General features: G+C 66.6%; 1 protein-coding gene across 1 annotated transcript in view; it reads right to left on the bottom strand.

The window, feature by feature from the left end:
• Nucleotides 1-1300: 1300 nt before the first annotated feature.
• The window catches only part of PDE9A (phosphodiesterase 9A), a gene marked incomplete at its 5' end in the record, with an annotated part of 46642 nt that continues 26197 nt past the window's right edge, over nt 1301-21745 (bottom strand). The window contains 15 exons of the mRNA XM_084231667.1: nt 1301-1439; nt 1939-2011; nt 3171-3266; nt 3921-4049; nt 4244-4348; nt 6611-6724; nt 7647-7803; nt 8571-8653; nt 8886-8990; nt 9634-9720; nt 10850-10924; nt 13483-13564; nt 17744-17828; nt 19864-19934; nt 20588-20642. Of these exons, the coding sequence (XP_084087793.1) occupies nt 1426-1439; nt 1939-2011; nt 3171-3266; nt 3921-4049; nt 4244-4348; nt 6611-6724; nt 7647-7803; nt 8571-8653; nt 8886-8990; nt 9634-9720; nt 10850-10924; nt 13483-13564; nt 17744-17828; nt 19864-19934; nt 20588-20642 (1331 nt within the window). The 3' untranslated portion in view covers nt 1301-1425. The remainder of the gene's footprint in view (nt 1440-1938; nt 2012-3170; nt 3267-3920; nt 4050-4243; nt 4349-6610; nt 6725-7646; nt 7804-8570; nt 8654-8885; nt 8991-9633; nt 9721-10849; nt 10925-13482; nt 13565-17743; nt 17829-19863; nt 19935-20587; nt 20643-21745) is intronic.

Genomic DNA, 21745 nt, shown 5'->3' with positions numbered 1-21745 from the left:
GGGCAGTGCCCCTGGAAGCGGGAGGGCAGGGAGATGGCCCCCGGGGCCGGGGGGTGCGGCCAGGGCACACCGTGACGTCTCTCCACGAGCCCCACGGGCCCTCCTGACCCGCAGCCAGCGGGGAGACAGCAGGTGACGGTCAGGGGTGCTGGCAGGGTAGGGCCCGCGGGGACACGCTGGCCGGGCGCCTCAGGGAGGAACGCCCCAGGTGATTGCTCTTGAAGCCGCAGGCTCCAAGCGTCTTCCTGCGCCTCCTGCCCTGCCTCAGGCCGGTGAAGGAGACCAGGCAGGTCGAGAGCCGGGGGCCCGCCTGGTTGGTTCTCCTTACTGCTCCTCCCGCGCCCAAAGTCCTCACCCCAGGACTTGTTGCACCCTCACTGTGCCGAGGGGGTGTGCCAGCGAGCTCACGCGTACGCATGTGTGATTGCCTGACGCAGGTGGTATGTGAGAGACGGCGTGTGAGCAGTGCCACACACGGATGGGCATGCGTGTGCTCACACCCAGGCATCTCTGCACACACATGCATGTGTGATTGTGTGGACACACAGGGTATACATACACGTGTCCGTGGACACTTGTGTTTGTATGTACGATGTGTGCGCACACGTGCCGGTGTGACTATGTGTGTGCAATGCATGTGCACAGATGGGTGCTGGCGAGTGTTTGCACACAATCCTCTGTACGACAGACATTTACGGTCACGTGAGTGCACGATGGTGCACACGTGGTGATGCGTGTGGTCATGTGCTTGGACACGTGTGCACACGGGGTAGAGAGATGGGTCTGGGAACATGGGGTAGGGTCTGAGCAGGAGCCGAATGGCCTCCCAGAGTGCTGGGCCCCTCCGTGGGTGCAGTGCTGCCCGAGTGCCCCCCACGCCCACCCAGAACACAGGTGGGACCCGCATAGCCAGCTCTGCCCCTGGACCCCGACTGTGTACAGAGCCCGCTCCTCGCTGTGCTGCCCACTTGTGACCCTCCGGCCGTGGGGGTCCTGCCCAGGCCGCCCACCCCCCGCAGCGGCTCACAGGCGGGACATGTGCATCCTGGTGCCGCGGCGCCGGCCTGGCATTGGGTGTCGACTTTCAGGGTCTGCCCCCCTTCACCCAGTGGTGGCGGCTCTAAGACGGTCTGAGCCAAGCGCTGGTCCCTGTGGGACGGCTGCGGGGTGGGCGGCTCCTGTGGTTTCTCAGAAGCAGCCGGACACACAGTCAATCAACTAACGAAAGGCACAGAGTCCACTTCTGTAGAAGAATATATTATTTAAAAGACAGTTTAAAAATAAAAACTCTGTACAGCATCACGGACGTGTCTGTCAACGCAACGGCTCTTGGGGAATGTGCTTGGGGGTGCCGGGCACCCGAATCCCCTCTTCCTCTGCGGGGTCCCTCGAGGCGGTGGGCAGGAACCGGGGCGCGGCCCCACGTCAGGCACAGTCCGCTGGACGGAGGAGAGGCGCCGGGTGTGACTGGGCCGCGGCCCCAGCGCAGCCACAGCCTCCGCCCAGGCGGCCAGGCAGGGGCTTGACCGTGGAAACGTCTTCACTCGCTCCACTGAGGCTCCCGGCCTCGCGCACAGAGAGGGGCCGGCGGTGGCCCCGGGGCACAGGTGCAGTAGAGAGTGGGAGTGGCGCCCCCTCCCCCCAGGCACCCCCGCCCTCCCGAGCCCCGGGCGTGAGTCTCTCAAAAGGTCCACAGACCTGGGTGTCACGGTGTCCCTTGGGGCGGGAAGGGCCCGGGGATGCGGCAGCGACTGAACCCCCCACCCCCGCCCCCGCGCTTTACAAGGGCCTTCCCGGCAAGGGCTGGGTGTGCTCTGCCCGCTAAGGCGCGGCCCGGCAGGGCCGCATCCTAACTGCCCACGACGGAGCGGTGGAGCCGTGCGTGGACTCAGATTACCCCCATCGCCGGGCACCGGGCCTGCAGCCGAGGGGCTTTACCATCACTCGTCTTCCCGCCTCTGCTCCTCTCTCTGGACCCGTCGGTGCCCTCGGGCGTCTGGGCCTCCGCTCTCTGGAGCAGACAGGGGAAAGAAGGCGGGAGTCAGGCCGGGAGTCAGGGCCCCCGGCTGCCGTGCACGGCCCGTGGGCTGAAGATGCTGCGACGGCCGTGAGACTGACAGGCGTGCCGGGCGCTGCAGAGGCTTCGCCGGGCGGTTGGGGGGGGGGCAATGCCCAGACAGGGCCCTGGCACTGGGCGGCCGCACCGGGCAGGGGCAGTGGCCGTGGAGAGCAGCCCGTTCGCCTCCTCGGCTCTGTCCTTCCGGGCGGGAAGGCGGGAGGGGGCCGCGCCCAAGGGTGGCGGGGCCTGGTGGCGGCTCGGCCCTCACAGCCTGCAGGGCTCTCTCCAGTCCTGCGCAGGTCAGGGGGGACGCGGGGTGCCCTCGTCTCTCATCCAGCTCTGTGCATTTTGCCCTTAGGTTTTGGGGTTTCAGAGTAAGCGCCCAGTGAAGTCCAGCTGGAGGGGCAGCGTCTCTGGTGACTGCGCCTGGTCAGCGCTTATTGAGTGCCAACATACGTCCAACTTGGCACACGACGCAGGTGAGGGAGGCCCATGACCAGGCGCCTGGGGGGTTCGGTGGGAGTTCCTAGCAGTGAGACGGGCAGGGGTGCCCGACAGGATGCCCAAGGGGGTGTGACGTGCAGGCGGGGTGCCGGCTGAGGCCAGGCAGGGCCGAACTCTGGGCATCAGGGAGACCATTCCAGCTGCTTCGGGCCCCTGGGGAGGGGTACAGGGGCTGGGCCAAGGGCAGGCCACACGCTGGGCTGCTGGGTCTGGACGGGGCCGGAGGGCCAAGGCGGGGCAGTGGGGCTGAGGCTGGCACGCTCCGGTGCTGACCAGCTGGGGCTTCATGGGATCCTCTGCCCAGCACGTGTGACCGGCCACCTCACAGACGGGCCCATCCCAACAGTGACCAGAAGCCAGGCTACCTGTGCCACCCAGGAGTGGAGCCAGTGGCCAGAGCCAGGATGTGGGCGGCAGCCTCTCCAGGGCTGGGCAGCCCCTGCCCCGGCGCCCTGTCCAGTCACAGGCCAGCATTGGCCTCCGTGAGCACGTCCCCCAGTGGGTCTGTGGTGCCGGTGGCAGGGAGGGGCCCTGCCCGGGGGCCACCCCAGCACCCACTTGGCTCAGTCAAGGCGGGGCCGAGCGGCCTCTGGACAGCGCTGCCCACCTCTTTCCTGGCATCGTCTATCTGCTTCAGCTTCTCGTAGTGGTCCCTGGACGTCCACAGAGGCTGCAGCATCGGCTCCTGGACCACGGGGAAGAGCTGGGGGGACACCACACAACCCTCCTCTCAGGGCCAGAGTACGCGGGCGAGGACTGTGCTGTGCGTAGCCCAGGGAGCCCGCACACAGCCCCGCCCGCCCGCGCCCACAGGAGGCCAGGCCAGCATCGCGCAGCCGGCCCGAGGCGGGTCCCTGGCGCTCGGAGAGCAGCCAGCGCCACGTGGGGCTGCGCAGGCGGGCGGAGGGGAGGTGTGAAGAGAGGCAGCACCCGGAGCTGAGGGTGGTCCTGGGTGCCCCAGGGGCTGGGAACGAGGGAGGTGGCCTGCCCTGAGCGGGGCAGCGGGCAGCCGTGCAGGGGCAGCCTCCATGCTGAAGGCGATGCGTCCACAGCGGTGTGTGCCGGGGACGGCGGCCCGGAGGCCTCGCAACGGCCCAGGCGGGAGGAGTGTCTGGCCTCCGGGCTGGCGGCCCGGGCAGGGTGGGGGCTGGTTCTGAGGCCTGGGCGGTGTCCGGGGGCCCAGGAAGGGGAGCCGAGCGGCCGGGGCTGTGCGGTTGGGCCACTGCAGGTGGGGCGGGGGAGAGGCCGCCCTGGACATGCTGGCGTGGGGGTTCGGGTGACCAGGCAGGCGGCCCTGGCACACGTGTGGGCCTGCACGTACGTGTGTGCACGCGTGCTTGCGGGGACGGCCACTCACCTTGGTCACAGTTTCGAACATGGGGATCAGGACGAACTCGAGGAACCCGATTTGGGCCGTGGCTTTGGTCACTTTGTCCCGGTCCATGAACGGGGCCACAGGGAGGCCTTCTGACTTCTCGCGGTCGCTCTGGGCAACGCAGGGGACGCCGCGTGAGAGAGAAGGGGTGGGCCTGGAGCAGCTCAAGCGAGGGCGGCCGCGCAGCCGAGAGCCGCCAGGGTCACCCCGTCCGGTCTCGGGGCCCGTCCTGACGTGTGGCGCCAGGCCGCCGGGCACTGCTTTCGCTGCCCCCGGCGGGCGAGTGTGGGGTGGGCTGGCCTCACCTGCATGAAGTACTCCTCCAGCAGGCAGCCCACCCAGGGCTCCGCCACCTCCACCGGGCGCACCTCGTTGGAGATGTCGCAGCATTTGATCAGGATCATCTTCAGCTGCAAGAGACCGGGCAGTCGGGCAGTCGGCCGCCGCGCCGCGTGGACAGGCGCCTGCCGGTGGGACGGCAGCGGGGCGGGGGGGTCGGGCCCGCGCTTCCCTGGGCGGGGGTGACCCTGCCTGCTGCAGAGACCCTCAGCCTCCCCACCCTGGGAGAACCGCACCCCAAAGCAGCAGAATCTTTTTTTTTTTTAGGGTATTTGAGGGGTAGGAAAAATGGTTTAACACACGGAGATTCTCTAACACAAACTGTAGCTTGGGAGGTTTAAAAATCTAACAAGGGGCCTCCCCGGTGGCGCAGCGGTTGAGCGCTGGGCTGCGAAGCTGCCCGCAGCCTCTGCAGCACCGGTTCATTCCCCGGCCGCTGGCGAGAGTCCCACAAAAAAAACGAAACAACAAAAAAAAAAAAACCTCTAACACGGGGCCTCCCTGATGGCGCAAGGGGTTAAGACGCAGCACTCTATCTGCAGCCTCTGCAGCACGAGTTCAATCCCTGGCCAGGGAGCTACCCACACGGCGCAGCAGACCTCTCCTGTCTCCCCGCTGCTCCCCTCAGCAGGGGATTTCAGTCAGTCTGCCTGTTCTGCTCCCCACTCTGTCCCTGGTGGACCCTCTCACACCCCACACCTCTGGCCTGCACCCCAGCTCTTGTATGCATAAATAAATATATCTTTAAAAAAAAGTAATGTATGTCTTTCAATTATTACAGATGCAGACCATTTAAAAAAGAAAAATAAAAAAAAACTAACAAAAAACCAGGTGCATGTACATGGACGCAAGGCCAGGAGACAGGTTAGCTGAAGAGGTGCCCACGGGGGCGCTGGCCGGAGCGTGGAAGCCTTCAGAAAGGAAGTTGAGGCCCTCAGGTGAGGCCTGGAGCACCCAGGTCTGGGCACCCCCTGACCCACGGGATCATGGGGGAGCCCCACATGGGCGTGCACTGGGCAGAACCCCAATCTGTCCCTGGCTCAGGGTGAGAAGCACCCGAACGTCCAGGCGGTGTCTGCCTGGGCCCAGCTTGCGCTGCGCTGGCGGGGGCTCTGCCTGGGGCCAGATCTGTGGACGCCTCGCCTGCCCTTGCTGCGGACATGCCCACCCCGGAGTCGCCTCTGCTCGGGTCCTGCCTGTCCAGCCCAACGGAGTCCCCACGGCCCTGCCTGTGCCCGAGGCGCCCGGTGGCGCGTTCTGAGCTGCGGGTGCTGCAGAAGGCGACTCCCAGGCCCGGGGATTCAGCCCGAGCGTCCCCACCGGGGGCTGGGTCTACTCCCTGCCCTGTGCCGGCACAACCTCTGTCACCTGGAACCCCCACATTCAGGACCCAAGTGTGGCTGCCATTTGGGCCCAGGTGCCCAGAGCACCTGCCTGGCGCGTGTCCTCGGCGTGCCGCTCTGCTCCTGCCCCAGCTGTTTGCCCTTCCGGGCGCCTGGTGGACACTCAGCTCAGCCTGGCCTAGCCCTCTCTGTCCTCCTGGGCGTGCTCCCATTTCCACTGGACCTCACGCTCGGGTGGCCACCGCTTCTTCCTGGAGCCCCTTAGGGAGGCAGGCTGCCTGGCCCAGCCCTCGAGGAGCCAGGGTGGGGCTGGGACTCGGGGTCCGGCTCCCTCGGCCCTGGGGCAGGGGGTGAACACAGGCTGGTGGCTACTGCCCCTTGGCTGGCCACCCCACAGACCACCGGCTCTGAGCAGTGGGCCTGGCCTCTCGGGGCCCCTCTCTCCAGCTGGCTCTCCTCAGGGTGCCCCCCCCCATCCCAGCCCGGCTCATCCATCCAGAGGCTGAGGCAGCCCCTCCCACCCGCCACTGCAGTTTCAGGGGCAGGAGGTGCCTGACAGGTGGGGCTCTGACAGGGCCCAGCACGCGGGAGGGTGCCTGCCTGTGCTGACCGAAGCCCCACCGCGCTCCTGTGCGCCCTCCACGGGACAGCCCCCGAGGGCCACCTGGGGCTGGTGCCCAGCAGCTCTGGGGTAGGCGCTGACCCCTGGGGCCCCTGCATCCCCGAGCTGCCCCCAGCGGCTGGGCTCCGCGTGCCGTCCCGGGGACAGGCCGACCTGGAGGAGCCGCCTGGAGCTCAGGAAACCAGAGCAAAGCGGAGTGAGCGAGGAGGGCCGTGTCAGGTGGGCACCTGCCGGGGCTCCCCGAAAGAACCGGCCCCCCACACCAGCTTTACTGCCCCCCATGCCAAGCCAGGACGACCTCCGGTTCCTCAGGGCGTGTGCAGGGAGGATGTGTCCCCCTCCCCCCACCGCGGCGGCCGCCGGCTCACCAGGGTCACGTGCTCCTCGTTGCTGTAGTCGAAGTTCTCCATTTTTTCTTTGAAAGAATCCATGATCTCTGCGTGTCGCGCCATGTCGGTGGCCAGGATCAAGGTGATCATTGCCTGAAAAGTGAAAGAGCAAAGCATCACCCCAGCTCCCTGCCGAGCCTCGGCGTCTGCCCACAGGCTCCGCGGCCGCTCGGCCCAGGCTGCAGTAGCAAGGCCGAGCTCGGGAGGAGGCCGGCGGGCCCGGCAGGGGCGAGGACTCGGCCGGTGGGCGCCGGCCAGCCCTCGGGGGCCGTGTCCCGGGCGGGGGAGCAGCCGTCTGCCGGAAGGGCGACCTGCAGGGCGCGGGCCAGCACGTGGGGGGCCCCTGCTGACCCCGGCCGAGGCCGAGTGTCTCCCTTGACACGGTGGCCCCGACACAGCGCGCTGATGCAGACCTGCTGGGGGTCGTAAGTGGCTTTCCGGGGGTATTTCCCCCAGGCGTGGTTCTCTGTGCGTGTGCTGCTGGGATTGATTATACGTCATGGTCTTCCTCCCGTAGCAAATTCGTGAGGACGTAATGAGTTTTTAACACAATTACTACTTTGTGAACCAAATATTGGTTTAGGAGAAATAACATAATTCGAAGCCATGACGACCCACCAATCCTCGCAGCCACCTGCCCATTCACCCATCTTCCCACATGTCCACCTGTCCACTCTTCACCCGCCCGCCATCCGCTTATGTACCCACACCCACCCGCCCGCCCGCCCGCCCGCCCGCCCCACACTCCCGGGACACGCCTCTGCTGGGTCGGGTGTGCTACTTTGCAAGAAAACAAAGCCACAAGCATGAACTCTGACTTGAGTCAGTCTCTGTATCGACAGATCATCTCAAATGTGAGGGCCGGGCAGGCCCCCTGTAGTGACCTGCTGTGCTGAGTGGAAAGGCCTGTCACTCTCTGGAGAATCAGCCCCTGAATCTCAACAGCGGGACGTTGCCACCTGCCGGGCTGACGGACGTCACGCTCGGGACAGCCGCTCGAACGCCAGCCGCGCACCTGCCGGATCTGCCGGAAGGCGTCCGCCGGCAGGTTGGAGAAGATGTTGCACTCGGGCTGGGCCAGGATGCGGAAGGCCACGGCGCAGTGGTGGTTCTCCAGGGGCGAGATGTCGTTGTAGCGGACCGCCAGCTCCGTGCGCGCGTTGATCTGGTAGCTGGGAGGGCGGGGCGGGGGGCTCAGGGTGCACCCCGCACCCTGCCCGAGCCGGAGCTCACAGCCCTGCACCCTTGAGGCCCTGCACTCGCGACCCCAAGTCATGACAGCCGCACCGGGCGGACCCCCACACCCCTCTGTACACTGCCGGTGGCAGCTGGCCTCCCTGGCACCTGCAGACCACAAGCACGAGGGAGGGGACAGTGGCTCTCGAGTGGGCCCTGCGGCCACCGCTGCCGGCCTGTACTGTCCGCGGCACGGCAGGGAACAAGCTGGCACGGAGCCCGTGGCCCCCACCTCGGACGCACTCAGGTCTGGACAAACGAGGTTCTCGGCCACACTTGATGTGGCGCAGACGACAGACTGGACAGACGGGGCCAGGCCTCAGCAGGCACGGAGGCCGCGGCCCGGCGGGGGTCCTGGGACGGAGCCGTGCCCAGCGAAGGAAGCCCGACCCTGCTGCACCCTCCCGCCTCCAGCTCCGCAGGGTCCTGCTCGGGCTCCCCTGGGTGCTGGCCCTCCGCCTGGGTCCTGCAGGAACAGGCTAGGGGCTGCCTGGGAGAGGGAGATCAGAGCGGGGGTGTGCGGGTGGACGCCACTCCCTGCAGGCCTGGACGCGGGAGCCGGCCTTAGGGCTCCCACACCCGAGGGTCCTGCCCCATCCAGAGCGGCAGCGTGTCCCGCGGGTGCTGGGGCGGGCGGGGCGTGCCAGTCCCAGGCAGCTGGGCCTGAGCGGCGGGTGGGTCCCCAGGCCGACCCCGTGCCTACGTGTTGTTGTAGCCCGGGTGGTCCAGGTCGTGGCAGACGGCGGCCGTCATCAGGGCCAGGATGTCCATCTGGGACAGCTTCTCCTGGACGGGAACAGCGTTGGCGGGACGGGTGAGGAGGGGCCCGGGATGGGTGGGGCCCTCCTGGGCGGTGGGGAGGACCCGAGTCTGGCTGGGAGTCACGGAGCAGCCTCACCCAGAGGCGCTGACCTGGGGCGGTGGGCTCCCTCGGAGTGGGGGAGCTGCTGGGAGCCTCGAGTGCCCTCTGAGGGCGGGGTGTCCCTGAGTGGGGGTGCCGCCCCTGCCCCGCACACACCTGGAGCCCGCAGAGCCAGACCATGCTGTACATCATCTGGGTCACGCAGAAGCAGTGCCGGAAGTTGTGGAAGGGGTTGTTCCTGTAGTTTTCCTGCACACACAGCTGCCGCCACAGGCCTGAGCGCTGGCCACGCACCACAGCCACCACCCCCACCCCCCGCCTTGCCGGGCAGCGCCCCCGAGTGCCGGGGGCAGGATGGGCCACGCTGGGAGCAGGAGGGGAGGTGCTCGGGCCTCGGTGCCCAGCAAGCCTTTCACTCTTCCCACCGGCTCCGTGTGTGTTTTATTTTAAAAAAGATCTGCCGCTAAGCCCGCTCACACGCGGAGGGGACACGCAAACAGGCTTATGCACATGCACACTTGCTCACTCCCACCCCCACAGGCTCACACGCTTGCAGGCACACTCACAGGCATGCACACAGGCACACAACACACAGGCTCACACAATTACATGCTCACACTCAGACATGTACACACAACCACATGCACACTCATGCACATACCTACGGTAATCCACACAACACGCATAGAAGTCCCTCACACACCACAATCGCACACACTCGCCCACACACACTCTCCAGACCCTGCCTGCTTCTCATCTCGGCGCCCAGGGCAGACGCGGGTGTTCCTGGCGAGGGACAGGCAGACACTGGCTGGACGTCCCTTTGCAGGAGGCGGAACCACTGGCGGGCCACGTCTGTCTCCCAGTAACCCCCAGATGCCAAGAGGTCGGGCCTGCCGCTTACCAGCCACCTCTTGAGGGTGATGGGGTTGATGCTGAAGGCCCTGACCAGGCCGAGGTCGTGGTACATGTGCTCCAGGCAGCTCAGCATCTGCAGCAGGGGCGCCAGGGTCACGGGGCCGCCCCGCCACACCCCCGCTGCCTTCCTCAGGCCCACCCGAGCTGAGCTGTCCTCTCCCGAGAGAGCCCTGAGGGCCAGGCTGGTTATCTGGGGGGGGGGGCTGCCTGGAGGGACGTGGGTTAGAAGGAACAGCGGGGTTCTATGCGAGGAGGATGGGGGTGCGCCCCTCTCCCGAAGGACCTTCTGAAATGATCCGTCCACCCAGGAGTTGGTGCAGCGGGGCCAGCACAGCCCTGGCCTGCAACCCGCCCAGCCCCAGACATGCGTCGGCCTGGCCGAGCGGGGACAGAGGGGCTCCGGGATTCACCCTGCACTGGTCTGCGTGTCCCCGGCCGCGGGGAGGGGTCTGGGTCTCGGTGTCGGGAAGGGATGAGCGTCTCGCAGCCCCAGGGCCGAGCCCTGCAAGCCAGGACCCCACCCGCCAAGGACCCCCACTGGCTGCAGTTTTCAGGTGTGAGCCTGTAGATGTCCGTCCTTGCTCCCAGCCCCAAGTTCAGGGCTCCCCACGCGTGCCAGGGGCTGGGGCTCCTGTCTGGGCACTTGGGCCTGCGGGCTGGGTGGTGTTGGGGAGCACCTTGCCGCTGTTCTGGTGCCACTGGTATGTGCCCCAGACGGTCCGGCCTGCGGACCCCACAGAGATGCCCTGTCAGAGGGGTGGGGGCTTAGATTTGTGGGGCCTATGTTCATGATGAGGGGCCTTTTGCTTTCTTGGGGTCCAGAGAGAAGGGAATAATTGATATTTTCAGGGAGCCAGACTCAACCAAAAACCTCACTTTTGTGTGTTCTTGGCAAAGGGAGAATTTCAAAGAAATCTACAGCAGAGGCGGCGCTCGGCCCGGGCCGGCCCTCCGAGAACCTTCGGTGAAGGAGCTGCCTGAGCCGGGGGTTCCCCCACGGGCCCGCGCTGGCCGGCGGGAGGACGAGGCGGGGGCAGAGCCTGGGAGCCTCGCCAGGCGCTGTGGACACTGGCATGGCTGGCGCCAGGGCCCAGGCCTACCGGGCCCCTGCTGACCCCTTCCCTGGTGCCCGCCCGCCTCCCGCCCTCGTGGGAACACCCCCGAAGTTCAGCCGCAGAGGGTGGAGGGGGCAGGGCCCTCACCTCGTTGGGCTCCCAGAGCCAGACGTCAAAGGTGGGCTTCCGGAGGGCCTCGACGGTCTCTGGGGACAGCAGGTACTGCAAAGGGCGGGGCGTCAGCGGGGCCTCCGCTGGAGTGGGCCCAGGCCCAGGATCCCGGGGGGGCTCGGCAACGGCCAGCGTGCGGCGAGGCCGCAGGGGCAAGGAGCTCGGGGCTCCCGGGCCACACGGCTGCCCACTGGGGCCCCTGCACCCCGGGGGCGAGCGCTGAAGTGTGCTCTCCTCCGCCAGCCTGGCTCTGAGCTACACCACGCAGAGAAGCCGGGAGGGAGCCTGCTGGGAGGTTTCGGGGTGCGTGCTGCTGCTTTAGTGGGGGCTGTGGCCCGGGCGGGTTCTGTGGGAGCCGTTGCCGAAACAGGCTGGGGCTCCAGACGAGCCTGTCGGGGCCCCCTGCAGAGTCCCCATGAGGCTGATTTAATTTTTTGGGGTGGAAATGCCAATTTCCCATAATTCTTTCAAGGGTACCCCATGGGCTCTGTTTGATGCCCGTGTGGGTTCCCCAGACAATTGTGGGGTGTGGCTGACAAGGCGGGTCTGGAGCTTAGTGCCTGAGTGGGTGGGGCTCGTGTGGCCGCGACGGTGCGTAGGGACGGGGCAGGCAGGCCAGCCACAGGCTCTTGCTCTGCCGGAGAGAAGCTCGCGCCGTGGGACGGAGGCTCCGCGGGCTGAGGCCAGGAAGCTGCCCTGCGCCGGCACTGCCCGGGGAGAAGCTCTGCCGCGCAGCGAGGACGGGTCTCCAGCCTCGGGCTGAACCTCCCACCTCAAGCACCCAGCCTGGGACTCAGTCTCAAGGCAGCGTTTTCTAGTCTGTCCAGAGAGGAACGGCCAGGGAGGGCTGACCCCTTCCTGCTGGACCGGGCCGGTCCCCAGCCCCAGGGAGGCTCACGAGTGACTCGGCATCGTGTCTAAGGGAAAGGCAGCACGTCCATCTGAAAATGGACAAGGTTAGTGGCCGCGGGAGCCCAGGAGGAGTGTCCCTGGCAGATGTTTCTGGAAGGTGTCTAAGCACTGCTGGATGTGGGCAGTGGAGGGCGGCTGTGGGCCCAGCCCCGGTGGGCCGGGACCTTACCAAGACCGTACTGACTGACAGTCCCCTGCGGACACGTTGCTGAGGGGCCTGCTGAGGGCCTGTGCTGTGGGAGAGTCCCCTACACCCAGGGCGCTGCAGCCCGGCCTGGCCCAGGCCTCTGGTCAGAGAGAGACCTTTTGTGACAAAAAGGCAAAGCTTCTCCTAACAGCTGTGCACTGTCCAGGGGCGGGAGACCCAAGGAGGCAGATTTCAAAGGGTTTAGTGGGGGCCGAGGCAGGAGTGCTTTCTCGTGTCCGCTGCAGCCCCGTTCACAGTGACCAAGCCACGAGGCCACAGAGCAGCGGATGAAGAAGAGGCGGCACGTGCACACGGTGGAATACTACTCAGCCGTAAAAAAGGACAAACCCTGGCCATTTGCAACAGCCTGAATGGAACTGGAGGACGATGCCAAGGGAGTACGTCAGGAGAGGGACAAATACCAGGTGACGTGACTCCTACGTGGAACCCAGAGAAGCAAAGCAAAGGAACAGACAAAAACTAAACCAAAATAAACCCTAGAACTCTGCCTGCACAACTGAGGCTCCCAGAGGGGAGGGGGAGGCAGGAAGCCAATGGGGAGGGGCCCAGGGGACTGTGGGAGGAAGAGGAGGCTCTGGTGATGGGCATGGCGTGGTGACCCACCTCTGAAGAGGAGCGACCCCGCACCCCTAAATCATGTCAGTGTCGTAAACCAGCATTATCTCAATAAAAATAATACAATCAAAAAATAACTTAGCTAGGGGCCTCCCTGGTGGCGCAAGGGGTTAAAGCTGTCCGCAGCCTCCGCAGCACGAGTTCGAGCCCCGGCCAGGGAGCTACCCACATGGCGCGGCAGACCTCTCCTGTCTCCCTGTTGCTCCCCTCAGCAGTGGATTTCATCGTCTGCCTGTTCTGTTCCCCGCTCTGTCTCTGGTGAATCCTCTCACCCCCTGCATCTCTGGCCTGTACCCAAGTTCTTGTATGCATGAATAAATCAATTTTTTAAAAAAAAAAGATCGGGCATCCCTGGTAGCGCAGCGGGTTGAGCGCCACGCTGTGAAGCTGTCCGTAGCTTTCACAGTGCGGGTTTGATTCCTGGCCGGCCAGGGAGAAACCCACATGGTGCGGCAGACCTCTCCTGCCTCACCCACTGCTCCCCTCGGCAGTGTGTTTCGTCATCTGCTTGTTCTGCTCCTGCTCTGTCTCTGGTGAATCCTCTCACCCCCGACACCTCTGGCCTGTACCCCAGCTCTTGCATGCATCAATAAATAAATCTTAAAAAAAAAAAAAAAAAAACTTAGCTAAACATCTTTCAAGTAAAGCCATCCCTGAGCCAGTGGTGGGGGCACAGGCAGCATCTTGGGGTACCCTTTCTGGGTGCTGTAATTGGGGCTGGACACCTCAGGGGGAAGGGCTTCTGCCAGAGTAGGCGAGCAGTGTCTGGGCCCGGCTGGTGGGAGCTGCCCTCGGGGAGGTGCAGACTCCGGGGGCCGAGGCTGGGGCGCTGCGGGGCCAGCGTCCCAGGGCGCATGCCGGAGCCCCGTCTCACCTTGGGGTAGGCGGGGACGTCGCGTCGCGGAGCCAGCTTCTTGTCATCATCCACAAAGCCGTACTTGCAGGGACAGCTGGACCTAGAGAGAAGCGGAGGACAGCTCGCAGGAGCACTTCCGAGCAAGGCCCCGGAGCCCAGCCGAGCCTCGGAAGCCCCCTCGGCGGTGCTCGCTGTGGGAGAAGCCACTCGGCCAGGCCGGGCAGCCTCACGCTAGACCCGGACGCCCTGCCTGGTGCCGGACACAGCCCCGCTGCCTCAGACAGGCTTCTGGGCGCTGCACAAAGACGCGGGTAAAACACTGTCTCCTACAAACAACACCGAAGTAGATAAAGTTCAAGAAAACCCAAGTCCCCCGTTCCAGCCGCTTCTTTCCTCTGAATCTGGGGTGGCCTTCCAGAATCTTCCCAGCACACATGGGCAGCCCCTCGCACTTTCCAGCAAGGAAGGAGTCCCCGAACTCGCAGCTGTTTTTCTTTCCCGTAAGTGACACGCTCCGCCTGTCTCAAAGACGCAAGCCCCGGGTCAGGGGCTGGGGTGAGGCTGCGCCCCGCATCACGGGGACCACCCCTCGCAGGGGTCCCCACCACGGTGGGGGGACGTATGTGCCTGGACCCCACTTTCCCCCACTGGGGGGCTTCAAGACGAACCATGTCGACAGCCGGTGGGCAGGACGGGACCTCGGCCCGTCCACACCAGACCCCCCAGCTACCACAGGGTCAGTCCCCGGCTGGGGTTGCCCGCTGGCTGGGCCTGCAGCGAGTGGACGGCAGCAAGTGCCTCTCCCTCGGGGGGGGGGGAGCGACGGCCACGGGGACTCCAGATCTGTGGGCCAGCGGCGCCCCCAGGGGAGCTCTTTTAAGGACACCGGCCAGCAGCTGGGTGCAGAGGCCGTCACGGTGATGACCCCGCGGCGAGCAAAGTCCAGACCAGGCTGGGAGGCTCGAGATGCCCCCAGACGTGGTCACCGAGTCACCCGGGTGATCGTGAGCCCTGTGTGAGTGGGGCTCCGGGGTCGAAGTGGAGCAAGAAGGCCAGGCCTGGGGCCCGGAGGCGACCGGGAAGGGCGCGGCTCTGGACCGTGCGGTGTGCGCAGCCAAAGGCGGTTCCGTTACTGCGGACGGCACCAAGCGCTTCTTAGCTGTTTTTAAAAATTGGGTCTTGCCATCGACAGACACCTGGGCCGTCCAGAGTCTAGACTTCAGGGGGGCGGGTCGTGGGGTATCCCCGCCGCGGGGGTGTCCCTGCTATGGGGGTGGCTTAGCCGCGGGGTGGCCTGGTCACAAGGGTGTCCCTGTTGTGGGGGTGTTCTGGCTGTAGGGGTGTCCCAGCTGTGGGGGTGTCCCGGCAAGGGGATGTTTCTGTTGTAGGGGTGTCCTGGCCAGGGGAGGTCCCGGCTGCAGGGGTGTCTTGGCCGCAGGGTGTCCTGGCCACAGGGGTGTCCCGGCTCTGGGGTTGTCCCAGCTGTAGGGGTGTCCTGGCCGCAGTCATCATTGGTGACCCCCCCATACCAGCGCTGCCTGAGCTGCCCCCGTCCTGCCACTTGCAAACCCAGAAGCAGAACTCGCTCTCTGAGGTGGCCTGGGCGCCGGCTCCGGGACCTGCCGCTCCCCTCAGCTCCCTGTGCAGAGCTGGGGCTTGCTCAGGACGGGGTGGCACAGCGAGCCTCCGGCGTGGCCCTGGAGGGCGGGAATGCGCCTGCGTGCTTCTGGGCTCGGTCTGCGCACGTAAGAAAATCACTCGTTATTCCTCCTCTTCTGTGTCCGACACCTTTGCGTGGAATCTCACTTTCAGGCGATCGTGAGCATTGCCCAGCGAGGCGGGGGACCGCCCGAACCAGCCGCTTCCCGGAACCCCCCGGCCGGCACAGGTCTCCCTCTGCACCCCGTGGCCACGGGAAGCTGCAGCCGCCAGAGCTGGCGCGGCGCCTTTGCGCTTTATTCTCCCGGGGCCTGTCACTTCCAGGGCCCCTGTCGCCCTCCCTGGGGCCGTGCGGCAATCAAGGCCGGCTGCGGGGGGACAGCAGCGACCACAGAGCCCGGTGCCCTCAGCGCCAGCCTGCCCGCAGCCCCCGCGGGTGAGCTCTGCTGGCGAGGTGCTGGTGGGAGACCGCGGGCCCCAGCCTGGCCTCGCCCAAGATGTGAGCAGGACACTGGGCCACTTGCCGCCTGGGGCCAAAGGGAGAAAGCCGGGAGTGCATTTTGGGAGTGCAGTCCGGTTTGGGGGTGTGTGAGCCTGGGGTGCTCACAGGGAAAGGTCCACGTGACCCCTGGCCTGCGAGGCCGGGCCCGCCCCTGCTGGGTGTAGGGGAAGTTGGGCGCAGTCAGCTGCTGCCTCCCGGAGAGGCGGGTGGTGGGGCTGACACCCCGGAGCGGCTGCTTGGAGGTGCAGCCTCCCCTGCGCTGCAGGCAGGGCTGAGCCTGGGCCAGGGCAGGAGGTGGCTGTGTGGCACCGCATGATTCAGATGGAAGCAGCTGGCACCGGGCACAAAGGGTGTGCTGTACTTTTCGGGGGTGCATGGAGGCACACCGGGAGCTCAGGGGAGCTTGGAAGAGCATGGGGGAGCTCAGGGGAGCATGGGGGGCACAGGGGAGCTCAGAGGAGTCTGAAAGAGCACAGGGGTGTTTGGGGGAGCACAAAGGAGCTTGGGGGAGCTCAAGAAGCTCGGGGGAGCACAGAGGAGGGAGGAACGCTACATTCCTGGGGAGGGCCCACGGCGCCATCCCGCTCGGCCCCCGCGCTGCCCCCGTCCTGCGGAGGATGCCCTCTTGACCCCTGGGTGGCGTCCTCCCCGGGACCCCAGTCCCGTGTCTTCCCCGTGCGTGTGCTGTGGCGGGGTCGGGCTCCCCAGACTCCTGTGCTGAAGTCCTGCCTGGGCACCTTGCTGGGAGCTCGGCGCTGTTACCGGGTAACCGGCCACACGTGCCCGCGGGCCGGGCCTGACCCCCCCTGCACATCTCGGGGCCATCTGGACACAGGGCGCCCTCACGGGGAGGGAGCTGCCCCGAAGACAGGCGGAGACCCCAGAGACCCAGGGACGGCGCCGCAGGCCAGAGCCCCGAGGGGACTCGCTTCGGAGCTGGGAGTGGAACACGGCGCCGACCCGCCCGCGTCTCGAGGGAGCCTGGCCCTGCCCACGCCTGGGCCTCCGGCTCCTGCTGCAGAGCCCCGGGAGGACGCGCCAGCTCACCCACCCCGGGGGCGCCGTGCTCCAGGGGCCCCAGGAGGACACCCCCGGCCGATTAAGTCCGCCCCACGCAAGACAGGTCCTGCTCGGTCACTCGCAGTAGCTGCGGTCACCACCCCGGCGTCCCCAGCGACATGGGCCGACACTCCCAGGGACCCGCGCCGGCCACCGAGACCTTCCCGCAGCCACGCTGCTGCCCTCCGCGGACGGGCCTGAATGTTGCAAAATAATGGGGTGACCTTCAATCTGCTGGGTGACTTGCCTGAGGGGTGTCCTTCAGTTCACTGGCCCCACGGGGTTCGTGGCCGGGGGCCATGCTGTAGCCGCGCCCCTGGATGGGACAGTGGGCGGCAGCGTCCCGGGGCAGCCCAGCCGGTGTGGGTGCCGAGTGCCAGTGCGATGCGCATCCTCATCACCCCCAGCCTCGTCCCCACCATCCCCATCCCCACGACCACCACCCCCATCCGCTCCGTCCTCTCACCCCCACGCCCGGCGTCCTCCCATCCGCTCACCCCTCCACCCCCCCCCATCTTCGCGGTCCGGGAATCTCCGCCCTCCACCTGAACTCATCTTCCGCATTTGCTGTTGCCATGGTTCCGGCAGGGGGCCCGCTGCACAAAGCCCCCACTGCTGCGGAGGTGTAAACGAAGCTGGGGTATATTTTTCGCAAGTTTCAGCAGCCTGGGTCAGCTCGCAGTGGCCCCCCGGTCCCGCGCAGACCCCCGTTCCCAGAAGTGATTTCTGGGCCCAGAAGGGCCGAGGTGTCTGTGGGGCTGCCCTGGGCGCCGGACACCTGTCCCACAGAAGCCAACGCCGGCCTGGCCCGGGTCCTGCCCTCCCACGGGGACGCCGGCGTCTCGAGCTGGGTGGGTGGTCTCGAGGCTTCGCTCTGCAGGGAGTACCCCCCCCCCGCCCCGCCCAGGCCTTCCTCTGCCTGAACTCACAACTGTGCCTGGAGCACAGCCAGACCGGACCCTCAGGACTGGCCCCTCGGCCTGGCTTTCGGGACACAGAGCCCACAGCCCCCTCCCCGGCCCCGTCCGGGGCGCTGCATGGACCCGCCCCCAGGCCTACCTGTTGCTTCTGGCTGCCAGCTCCTCCCGCATCTTTTTAATGTCGCTCTTGCATTTCTCGATCTCCACCGCTTTCAGCGCTTCCACTGGCAACACACGGAAACCAGGGGTTACCATGGATACCGCGGAGGCCTGGCGAGGCTGGACGGGGCTCCCGCGCCTGGCTCAGCGTGGGGGGCTCCGGGCTTCTCACCCCCTTTAGCCGACTCTGACCCCGCAGTCTGTGCATGTGTGGCCAGGTGTGAGCCCAGTTTCCACTGGGCCCAAGGGTGACCCGGCATCCACCTGGGCCAGGTGTGAACCTGGCTTTCCCCTGGGCCCCGGGGTGACTTGGCTTCCTTCCCAGAGGACAGAGCTGCCCCTTCTCATTCTCTGCACCCACTTCTTCCTCGCTCTCTCCACCCCCTGAAGCACCCGCTGAAGTCACAGGACAAAGAAGTCTTTTATCCCAAAGAGAAAAGACGGGAATGTGGCCCCAGTGCATTAAAATGCGAGGAGAGGCTCAGCAAAACCTCCTGGCCCCTGAGAGGAGAGCTGATTCTAAGTCCCCAGCGGTCAGCCTGGGCGGTGGGCTCAGAACAGCTGAGGGTAAACAGGCCAGCTGAGGGCGCGCCTGGCAGGGCGGGGAGCCTGAGGGGCTGTCAGAAGTGAGCTGCGCCTCTATGGGAACAGGGGCGCAGCTCCCAGACCTCGGCCTGCAGGCTGCCCCAGAGCCCGGCCAGGCTGCCCAGCCAGGCCCGGGGAGAGTGGAAGTGGGAGTCGGTGCACAAAAGGGGACAGGCCCGACTCCGTCCCGCGACTGCACTTCAGGTCGGGTCTTATGCAAACAGCTACCACCCAGGGCTCCTCTGGTCCCCTTCCCCGGGCCGGGCTCCGATGGGGGGTGGGTTTCTACGGGAAATGAGGCAGGTTGCTTCCGACAATCCCAAGCGTCTGGCCACGGCGGGACCCCCAGGGGCGGACGTCCCGATGGGCCTGCGGACCTGCGACCCCGGCCCGGGCAGGCTGGCTAAACACTTCTGGGGGCAGGGTCACGCTGCCTCCCTGCTAGCAGACGGGGGCCCAACGCCTGGTCTAGAGCGTGGCCGCTGGGGTCAGGGCCGGGGGTGCCGAGGGCAGGCTGCTCCCCACCGAGAGGCCACGCGCCCCTGGGGTGGTGTCCTTGGGTCCCCTGTGTCCTGGGCTCGCTGGGAAGAGGGTCCTTTTGAGAAAAGGCACATCCTCTCCACAGAGCACTTGGGCCCGGAGCCGGAGGCCGCAGGACGCCCGGGTCTCAGCCCACACGGAGGAGCTCGGCCGGGAGGAGGGACACAGCGGAGGGGTCACTGGGGCGCCGCCGAGGGCAGCGTGAACCCTGGTGGCGAGAAGGGCTCGGTCTGATACACGAAGGGCAGAGAATTCTGGAACGTGAGCTGATCGGGAGGAGACCTGGAGGTGCACACCTTGCTCCTGCGGTGCCGGGTACCGGAGAGGCGACGGGAGCCGTGCAGGGGCCAGCGGGTGTCTGATGCCCTTCCGCAGCCAAGCAGCTGCCCAGCCCCAGGCACACGCTTCGCCGCCTCACGCCCCGGCCCGCCGGCCAAGGTCTGGCTTTTCTCCCTCATCCCCAAAGTCCACACATTTGGAGCCGGTGAGGCGTCTCCCCCGGCACTGACAGCCCCGGGGCGTGGGCCGCCCAGACGGTTCCAGGCGTCCCCCTCAGTTACGGGCGGGCCAGGCCGTCTCCTCGGGGGATCTGGGCCATCGGGTCGCCAAGTCAAGACTCCGTCCCACTCCTGGTTTCCCGCCACTCCTGGTTTCCCGCGGGGGTGGCCGGGCCCGGGAGGGAGGGCGCGGGGGGCGGAGAAGGGGAAAGCGCAGCCTGTGGCTGAAATGAGAGCCCCGGGCAGCCTGGGGCCTCTGCTCACGGGGAGCCCCACACAGAGGACGGTGGCCCCCGCCCGCCGCCGCCACGCGCCACGGGACTCGGGACGGGACGCGCCTCCGACCTACTTGCCCAGCAGGAAGAAAGTGCTGAGGCGGGTCCCTGGCCTGGGCCGACACGGAAGGCGACCGCTGAGCCCCGTCCTACCGCCCGCCTCCCCTGCACTGCGTGGGCCCGGGGCCGGGGCCGCTACTCACGCTCCACCCGCTTCTCCAGCACAGCCAGGTGGTCGGCGACTTCCGCTTTCAGCTCGTTGATTTTAAATGCTCTGGGGATGGAGCAGAAGGAACCGAATCACAGCTTCCGACACCCTCCAAGTCACCGGCGGTTCTGCAGACGCCGGCGCGGCCCTGCCCCGGGAGCCCCGGGGGCGGCAGGGTGGGGGACAGGCCTGCGGCGGCTGTGTGCGTGGGGTGGCGGGACATACACTCGGCTTCTCCGCGCTGTTGGTGCTGGTGGATCTGCTGCTCCCCCAGCCTGGGCCCGCACCTGCTCCCAGCCCAGCCCGCTGCGCCCCCACCCCCCGGGCACAGACCACCTCGGGGACCCGCTACACCCCCGGCCCAACCCACTGGGCTGAACGACTCTGGGCTTTCGGGAGGTGCCCATAGCTCACACGTCCACCCCATGTTCATCCCGGGGCAGAAGCACCACAGTGACATAACCCAGGCGGTCACTTGGGAACAAGAAAGCAGGTCCCACGCCACTCGGTGTTCACAACCCGGCTTCTGCCGAAAACGGGGCAGCTCTGTGGGCTGGACCCGGGGTCCCCGCGGAGCCGGGTGAGGACATGGGGCTCCTGCGCGCTCCCTGGCCTGGCGGCCTTCCCGCCCTACCCATGCTGGCTCCCTCCTCAGTGGGCTCCTGGGCAGTGCCCGCCGGAGCCGCGCCCGCTGCTGGAGGAGGGAGGAGGGTTTGTACCTGGAGAGCTGCTCCGCCACCTGGGCCAGCACGCTCTGGATCAGTTCTTCTTTCTCTACAGGCCGAGAAGGAAAGACAGATGGGCCACGGGCAGGAGGCAGGGCGGGCGCCGGGTCATCATGGTGGGCACTTGGCGGGCACCTGGCCCTGACGCCGAGGCGGGAGGTCTGAGTCACCTGCGGGGCCTCCACACCCCTGGGCAGTCTGCAGGGTCCGGGGTGTCCCGTCCACCTCCAGGGAAATGCCCTTTCCTCTCTGCGCCCCCGGCCGTGTCCCAGCAGCCTCCCGGCAGAGCGGCCAGGGCTGGCCTCCCTTCGCCGCCACCGGCAATAAAAAGCAGGTGGGACTGAGCCTTTACGTGTGGGAAGTTTTCGCTGAGTGTCCCAGTTCATTTATGGGGGCAATTTCGATGACAGCTCGAGTCAGGGCGTGTTCAGACACGGCGTGCTCTGCAGGCCGGGCCCAGGCTCGGCCCCGGGCACGTGAGCAGGGCTGGGCGGCTGCTGGCGGGCTCGGTCCCGGGCTGAGTGTGGCCGCCTGTCTCTGTGCCTGACCAGGCCCGGGCCAGAAGCCTCACGGGTCGGGGCGGCTGTCGACCCACCGCTCCTGCCGGCGCCCCCGGAGGCAGCGTGCGTTCTGCTGCAGCCGGCATCACTCAGGCCCTCGAATGTTGAGACCCGACGCGAGCCCGTGGTCCTGAGGTCACGTGACCTGCGTTGCCCGTGGGCCTGAGCGGCCCGCAAACCCCACCAAACTGCAACAAGACCGCCCAAGCCCGTGCAGCCGACCAAAGTCCCAGGACTCCTTGGCATCGGACGCAAAGGGCAGAAACGCCGATGTGCCTGACCCGGCGATCCCTCCCAGGGACGGGGGTGGTGTCCACGGGGGGAGCCCGGCACGGGCCAAACGGGCGGACCCCGAGCCAGCAGGCCGGGCCCAGGGCCTTCACGTGGTCGCGTGGAGTCATCCTGCCGCTAGCAACAGCAGCTTGGAAAATGTTCAAGTCCACTGTTAAGAAAACAGACTGCGGAACAGTCACGCGGTGCGAGCCTCGTGGTGAAACTGTCGGGAGAACGTAGGCTAAAATAGTGATAGTGGCTACTTTCAGTTTTAAGAGTACATGTTACCATCACTTTCTTATTTTTGTTTTTTTTATAT

The sequence above is a fragment of the Talpa europaea genome, assembly GCF_964194135.1.
Source record: "Talpa europaea genome assembly, chromosome: 4".
NCBI lineage: Eukaryota > Metazoa > Chordata > Mammalia > Eulipotyphla > Talpidae > Talpa > Talpa europaea.
Note: the sequence above shows the minus strand (reverse complement) of the source record. Positions and strands in the feature narration are given on the sequence as shown.